The sequence below is a fragment of the Gobius niger genome (genome assembly GCF_951799975.1).
Source record: "Gobius niger genome assembly, chromosome: 14".
NCBI classification, from domain to species: domain Eukaryota; kingdom Metazoa; phylum Chordata; class Actinopteri; order Gobiiformes; family Gobiidae; genus Gobius; species Gobius niger.
In genome coordinates, this window is record NC_136865.1 from 31,118,565 (window position 1) to 31,126,786 (window position 8,222).

At 36.7% G+C, this 8,222-nt stretch overlaps 1 protein-coding gene across 1 annotated transcript in view; it reads right to left on the reverse strand.

The window, feature by feature from the left end:
- Nucleotides 1-149: 149 nt before the first annotated feature.
- LOC306973519 (zinc finger protein 40-like) overlaps nt 150-8,222 on the reverse strand; it is a gene marked incomplete at its 3' end in the record, with an annotated part of 39,069 nt that continues 30,996 nt past the window's right edge. Inside the window, exons 3-5 of the mRNA XM_079570442.1 lie at nt 7,427-7,480; nt 207-542; nt 150-160 (exon numbers count right to left, since the gene is read on the reverse strand). Coding sequence (XP_079426568.1) covers nt 150-160; nt 207-542; nt 7,427-7,480 — 401 coding nt within the window. The remainder of the gene's footprint in view (nt 161-206; nt 543-7,426; nt 7,481-8,222) is intronic.

An 8,222-nucleotide genomic window follows, 5' to 3' on the forward strand; every position in this document is an offset into this window, starting at 1 on the left:
CTGCAGCGGCGCCGGGTGGAGCCCCACGTTGAGCGTCGGCACGGCTTGGACCTCGCCGACGCTGGCCTGCGGGCCGGCTTTCCCGACTGGAGGGTTCTTCCTTTCGGATAAAGTGCTGAAATCCGGCTCCATGGCTTTTAGCAAGACGTCTAGCGGGGCGCTGCTCTGGAACGGCTCGTCCTCTCGCTTCGGGGACTGGCTCTTACTGATCTCAGCCGGAGGTTCTAAAGATGGCGGTTTTTCCTCCTCTTCTACCCGCTCTTGGTTCGGAAGACCTCGTTCGGGCGACTCCGGCGTCGTCCGGACATCCTGAGCGTCCGTCGTCGGGTTTCTGCTGGGACTGTTCGACGCGGAGGAGGCGGAGCGAAGGGCGGGCGTTTCGTCGGAGGGCGTTTCGAGGGCAGCCGGGTCCGACGGCTTCGACTGCAGAGGTTTCTTCACCGGAGACTTGGGGATCTTCTTCAGCTGGTTTCCCGCCACCACCTTCTTCCTCTTCAGGCTCTGGGACTTGTCCACGTTTCTGCGGCCGCTCTCGGGCCCATCTGTGGGGACAGGAAGAGACTGGGGTTAGTGTCAGATCCCGAAGGCACTGAAGACGAGTAAACTGAAGGAGCAGGTCTTTGTTCATGTGGGAGAAGGAACATGAAGAATGAACAAAATATATAAAAGTTGATGAAACACATTTTTATTTAATCGTCTGAATTGACATTGACTTTATAGACATTGAACCTGATTAACATTGAAGGAGCTGCTAAGTTTGACATGTGATAAAAGCACAAAATAAAATTAGTTTGTCTTTTATGGAGGATTTTGTTTCCTTTAACCTCTTAATTCCCGCCTGAACCGAGAGGATCTTTTTCCTCACGTCATCAGATTTTTTTTTCCATCATTTTTTTGTTGGGTATTCAACTCATTTTTATCACTTTTTTTCATTTTTTCATCAATTTCATATCAAATTTTTGACATTTTTTTGTTACATTTTTGTAATTTTTTTGTCATTTTTTTATCACATTTTTGTAATTTTTTTTGTCATTTTTTGTCGCATTTTTATCATATGTTTGCATTTTTTTGGTCACATTTTTGTAATTTTTCGTCAATTTTTTGTCAATTTCTTGTGACATTTTTGTGACATTTTTGCCACTTTTTCATCAATGTTTTCTCACTTTTTTGTCACATTTTTGTCAATTTTTGTCACATTTTTTTTTCATTTTTTCATCAATTTTATATCAAATTTTTGTCATTTTTTGTCACATTTTTGTCATTTTTTTTGTCATTTTTTGTCACTTTTTGGTCACATTTTTGTAATTTTTTAATCAATTTTTTGTTAATTTCTTGTGACATTTTTGTGACATTTTTCGTCACTTTTTTGTCACATTTCCATCATTGTTTTCCTCTCAGTTCTGTTGCTATTTTCACAGCTTTTTTCCAGAAGCTTTTGGATTGGGGTAAAGCCAAACTGGAGAAAATGTGCTTGGTTCAGGCGGGAGTTAAGGGGTTAATATTAAATGCACTCTTTATTTATATCTAACAGCAGTGACCACCGAGATTATACATTTGTACAGTGTCTTTTTACCTGCTTTAGGCCCTGAACGTTCTTTACATCAAGACTCACCCATTCACTCATTCACACACCAGTGTGCACAGACACAGGGTAAGTGAAGTGTCTTGCCCAAAGACACGACGACAGTGTGCACTTGTGTTTATCGTGACCACTGTCCCTCTTCTGGTCACATGACCTTCAGACTTTGTCTCCCATGTTTAGATTAAGTCTCACTGTTTGAATAAAGTTAAAGTTACACAGAGAAGGACAAACGAGGCTCCGGTGTTTCCCAGTTTTCTGAGTCATTAAAGCGACACTTTGCCAAAATAAAGGTCACTGGAAAGAACACGTTTGACCACATTGGCAGGATTTATATTGTGCAATTTTACGCCATCCCTGTGCTTAATCTGTTTCCACATTTATAGAAATGATAAATGCATTGATGTGGTTGAATGAGGCTTTAACCCCTTAACTCCCACCTGAACGGATCCTATTTCCTCCAGTTTGGCTTTACCCCAATCAAAAAGTTTCTTGGGAAAAAAGCACCAAAACAGCCACAAAAAATGAGAAGAAAACAAGGATGTAAATTCAACAGAAGTGACAAAAATTCAACCAAAAAGTGACAAAAATTCAACCAAAACGTGACAAAAATTCAACCAAAAATGACAAAAATGTGACAAAAATTCAACAAAATTGTGACAAAAATTCAACAAAATTGTGACAAAAATTCAACAAAAATGTGACAAAAATTCAACAAAAATTCAACAAAAATTCAACAAAAATTCAACAAAAATTCAACAAAAATGTGACAAAAATTCAACAAAATTGTGACAAAAATTCAACAAAAATGTGACAAAAATTCAACAAAATTGTGACAAAAATTCAACAAAAATGTGACAAAAATTCAACAAAAATGTGACAAAAACTAAACCAAAAAGTGACAAAAACTAAACCAAAAATGTGACAAAAACTAAACCAAAAAGTGACAAAAATGTGACAGAAATTGGTTAAGTCGGGTGGTAAGAGGCTTTACTTTAGCATAAAAGGTATAATATTCTGCCCTAACTTTCCGGATTACAATATTTAGTGACTTTGTGATTTTGGGCCAAAAAGGAAACACTTCAGAGCTGATCATGACTCACTCCACTTTCACACGTTCACACTTCTGTTTGAGGCGGTCGCCCTCCCACCAAAGCAGAAAATAAATCAACAAACTGTGTGAAAACTGGACTCACAAAACAAAGGCGCAAAAGTAAAACTGATCTTTTGTTTTAGTCGATGGTGAGTGAGTGAAACATATTTATCCTCATGTTTATTGAAGCCTGAGTCATTGTTTCAAAAAGTCATATTTCATTTTCACTTCTCTTTTTCTGTTGCTTTTGGTTCGGAAACTATTTCACACAAAGGTTTAAAGACGTCCTGTTGTCCCGTCCCGGTGTTTACTTGGCAACGGCTGCAACGCCTCGAGCCAAACAAGAAACTTTAATGACATCAACGACAGACGACGAAAAGGCCGACGCCCAATAAGTCAGTCGCGAAACACGGACGGAAAGTCAACAGCGGTTTGAGATGTTCCTGAACGGGAGATTCTGGCTTTGAAATGTTCTCACTAAACCACACGCAGGACGAGGATCGATGTCTGCTACGATCTATCACGATAACGATCAGCACGTCAGAAATCAACTCAATTATGTCACTTTTTTTGTCACATTTTTGTCATTTTTTGTCAAGTTTTTGTAATTTTTTGGCCAATGAAGCGGCATCACTGCACTATTATTAAAAAATACAAAATGCTTCATCAGTTTCTCCTTTATAAAAACTATATTCAAGCGTCTTAATGGTCTCGCTCCGTCTGTAATGTGTCAGTTAGTACAAAAATACACTAATCCAGGAGTGAGTACCAGAGCTGGAGTCAGCGGGAACTGCCGAGTGGGTAAGTGGGTCCGTCTGCTCTCAGTGAAAGGGACTCAGTTATGGGACGCTTTGCCGCTGGAGTTAAAGTCCCAATTGGACCTGAGACTTTTCTCACAAAAGCTGAAGCTGTGGCTGAAGAACAAACAAAAATGTGAGCACTGAACTGTGAGGCTGAACTTGGGATGGGAAGTGATCAGATATGTCTTCTCTTCTTTCTTTTTCTTGTTGTATTGTTTGATGCTTTTCACTGATTTTTCATTTGTCTGTTCTTTTATAAACCCTCTCAAAAGCCTAACCAGGGACGGGGGCTGCAGATGAGCCGATGGCGAGACGCCTTAAGTACAGAACATCGGCCAATGAGTCGGCAATGTTTTCTTGTACTGTCCCTGTCGAATAAACAAATAAATAAAAATAAATAAAAAATTATCAAATTTTTATCAGTTTTTGACATTTTTTTGTAATTTTTTCGTAAAGTTTTTATCACATTTTTTGTCAATTTTTTCGTCAATTTTTTTTTTCATATTTAGTCATTTTTTTGTCACATTTTTGTCATTTTTTTGGTCATTTTTTTGTCAATTTTGTCATATTTTTGTCATTTTTTTAATCATTTTTTTGTCATTTTTTTAATCATTTTTGTCATTTTTTTGTCACATTTTTTGTCACTTTTTTTTTTTTTCATTTTTGTCGCATTTTTGTCACTTTTTTGTCATTTTTTTTTAGGTTTTGTCATTTTTTTGTTGAATTTTGTTGAATTTTTGTTGAATTTTTGTTGAATTTTTGTCACTTTTTTGTCACATTTTTGTCATTTTTTGTCATTTTTTTAATCAAATTTTTGTATTTTTGTTTTGTATTTTTTGGTCACATTTTTTGTCAATGTCTTGCGACATTTTTGTCACTTTTTTGTCAATGTTTTCTCACTTTTTTGTCACATTTCCATCCTTGTTTTCGTCTCAGTTTTGTCTCTATTTTCACAGCTTTTTTCCAGAAGCTTTTGGATTGGGGTAAAGCCAAACTGGAGAAAATGTGCTCGGTTCAGGTGGGAGTTAAGGGTTAAACCTCTGCAGACGAGACAAAGAAACGTCCTGGTCTCTGCTCCGTGTGTGCCTGTGTGTGTGTGTGTGTGTGTGTGCCTGTGTGTGTGTGTGTGTGTGTGTGTGTGTGTGCCTGTGGTTTTCGGGAGCGTTGCGTAAGCCCCGCCCTGTCCCGGTTTCCTGGACGGAGGAGGGATTTCCCCATGAGCTCAGGGTTCCCTCCTCGCAGCCGCAGCAGGAACGCCTTGGCTTTTACGTAACTAATCCTTCTGCAAACAAACACGGAGCCAGCGGGACTTTGAAGGGCCTCCAGTCCAGAGGAGGTTTAGAGCGGCTGAGGGGGGGGAGGGGGGGGGGACACGGCGGAAAATAAACAAGGAAACGGGAGACGCTTTTCTCAATACATGAATTCATGAAGTTGAACAGTTACAGGCGAAAGGTGATGTTTTTAAAGCTGCAGTAAAACCCAAATACAACACTCTGAGTGAAGGAGAGTTAAAGGGACTATATGGAGTTAAAGTTTTCAAAGGGGGGGTATTATGCAAAATGGCCTTTTTCAAGCTTTCCATCATGTTATTCTGTCATTCCCTCATTAAAAACATGCCTGAAGTGTTGCCTTGGCACATTCACGTGTTTCTGAGTAATCTGTAAAAACTCTGATGGCGGCCATTTTAGGGATAGGTTTGCCTGAGTCCTCCTAGGAACGCCCCCACCTCCTGGAGACGCCTCCGAGCAAAATGTGACAGAAAAATTACCAAAAAATGACAATAATTTGATAAAAAATTGACGAAAATGTGACAAAATATGACAAAAAATGACAAAAATGTGACAAAACAAAGTACAACAAAATGACAAAAATTTGATAAAAATTTGACAAAAATATGACAAAAAAATGACAAAAAAAATGACAAAATGTGACAAAAATGTGACAAAAAAATTACAAAAAATGACAAAAATGTGCCAAAAATATACAAAAAATAACAAAAATATGATAAAAATTTGACAAAAATATGACAAAAAAGTGACCAAAAAAATGACAAAAATGTGACAAAAAAAATGACAAAAAATGACAAAAATGTGATAAAAATTTGACAAAAATATGACAAAAAAATGACCAAAAAAATGACAAAATGTGACAAAAATGTGCCAAAAATATACAAAAAATAACAAAAATATGATAAAAATTTGACAAAAATATGACAAAAATATGACAAAAAAATGACAAAAATTTGATAAAATTTGATGAAAAAATGACAAAAATGTGATTAAACTGGACAAAAAAAATTACAAAAAATTGAAAAAAAAAAGCAAAAAAAAAAAAGTTATAAAAACAACACCCAACAAAAAAATGATGGAAAAAGATCCTCTCGGTTCAGGCGGGAGTTAAGAGTTTAGGACAAAACTGCATTTTGGCAGAGCCAGGTTTAAATGTGAGCTTTCGTGACATTTTACTTCCTCGGGCTGGACGATTAGCCTTAAACGGACGCTGAGATGACCAAAGCTAACTGAGGTTCTCTGAGGTTCTCTGAGGTTCTCTGAGGTTCTCTGAGGTTCTCTGAGGTTCGTTCTCTGAGGTTCTCTGAGGTTCTCCTCGTGCCTGGACGCTCAGACTCATGAACTGTGTCTCTGAGCTGCAAACTGTTCTCACGCTCCATAAACAAACGGGCGAGTGTTTGGTGACCAGGGGACGGGTTTGGTCACGGGATCATGAAGCGTGTCAGGAGTCATGTGTCTGAAGTTATAAACCAGGGTGAGGCAGGATTGTCTCGGTGGAGCCGGGTTTCTTCACCGTCAAAAGACCAAGAGCCGGATCGTCCGATTGAAGCGACTGACGTAAAGCATCACTTTCTACATTTAGCCAGTGTTGTTCATCATATGCACTGGGAAAATGTCCATCGTAAATGAGATAAATTACTTAAACCCTTAACTCCCACCTGAACCGAGCACATTTTCTCCAGCTTTACCCCAATCCAAAAGCTTCTGGAAAAAAGGTGTGAAAATAGAGACAAAACAGACGAAAACAGGGATGAAAATGTGACAAAAGTGAGAAAAAAGACAAAAAATGAAAAAAAAAATTACAAAAAAATTACAAAAAATGACAAAAAGTGACAAAAATTAGACAAAAAATTGAGAAAAATGGACGAAAAAGTGATTAGAATTTGCCCAAAAAAAATAACAAAAAATTAACAAAAAAGTGACAAAAAAGTGACAAAAAATTTACAAAAAATTTACAAAAAAATTACAAAAAAATTACAAAAAAAATACAAAAAAATGACAAAAAATGTACAAAAAATGACAAAAAATGTACAAAAAAGTGACAAAAAATTTACAAAAAATGTACAAAAAAATTACAAAAATTAGACAAAAAAGTGACGAAAAAGTGATAAGAATTTGCCAAAAAAAATGCGAATAATTGGACGAAAAAGTGACAAAAAAATGACACAAAAATGGACAAAAAAAATCGAAAAAGTGATGAAAAAAAATCTGATGACGTGAGGAAAAAGATCAATTTAGTTTTGTAGATCTTAGCTTTCAAATGAGGCGTCACACTGGCCTGCAGGATTTGGGTAAAGCTGAACTGGAGAAAATGCTCTCGGTTCAGGCGGGAGTTAAGAGATTAAATCGCTTAAATAAAGTTTTTTTTTATGTTCAATGTGAGTAAATTTAAGATGATATAAAAACACTAATGACAATCGAACAAATAAAAATCCCACTGGAAATCAGACAAATTAACTTTTACTGTAAAAAACATTTCTTTCTCACTTGAAATGATACAAAATAATCTGAATTAAGAAAAAACGTGCTTGTTCCATTGGCAAGAATAGGTTTGATCTGCTCTAAGGCCAGACCAAATCTACTCAAATTTGATTAGGGTAAAGCTGAACTGGAGAAAATGGGATCCGTTATGCACGAGCAGTCTGAGTTCAGGAGAAAGTCTCACCTTTCTGAGGGCCTTTGGGATCCTTCAGCTCCTTCTGTGCCTCTTCGATTTTATCTGCAACACAGGGAAAAGAGGAAAGATGAAGTTTGGGAAGCGACTGGAGCTCAGAACGTACGGCGGATCAGAAACAGAGTTCTTCTTCCGCTCGGCAAAAACCGACATCACGGAAACCAGAGCAATCAGGGAAATAAACACGACAAATATACTTTCAATAAGATCAGCAGCAGCCTGGCATAATAAGCATAATAATCCAAATCTTAGTTGTTTTGACTAGTTAAGAAGTTGTTGGGCGTTTGTCCTGGATTATTTCACTTGTTCTGAGATGTTTCTGACTCGTTTCGATACATTTCGTCCTTATTTCAGGTCATTTTCTTTGCAATGTGACAAAAAAAAAAAAAAAAAAAAAAAATGATTTAAAAAAAAGAAAAAATATGAAAAAAAAAATGACAAAAATGTGACAAAAAAACAAACAAAAAAATGACAAAAAATTGATTTAAAAAAGACAAAAAAATGACACAAAATGACAAAAAAAATGTCAAAAATGTGACAAAAAAAATGACCAAAAAAATTTGATTTAAAAGACAAAAAATGACAAAAAATGACCACAAAAAATGACAAAAAATGACCAAAAAATGACCAAAAATTGATTATTTCAAGCGAGATTTACCCTAGAACTGGTCTGAAATGTCCTCAAACAAGCAAAGTAAACTTGGTCCGATCAGGAAAAGTGTCTAAATGAGTGAAAACCGCTCAAAACAAGAAACATTTCCTCAATTCAAGTCATTTAAGCCAATGC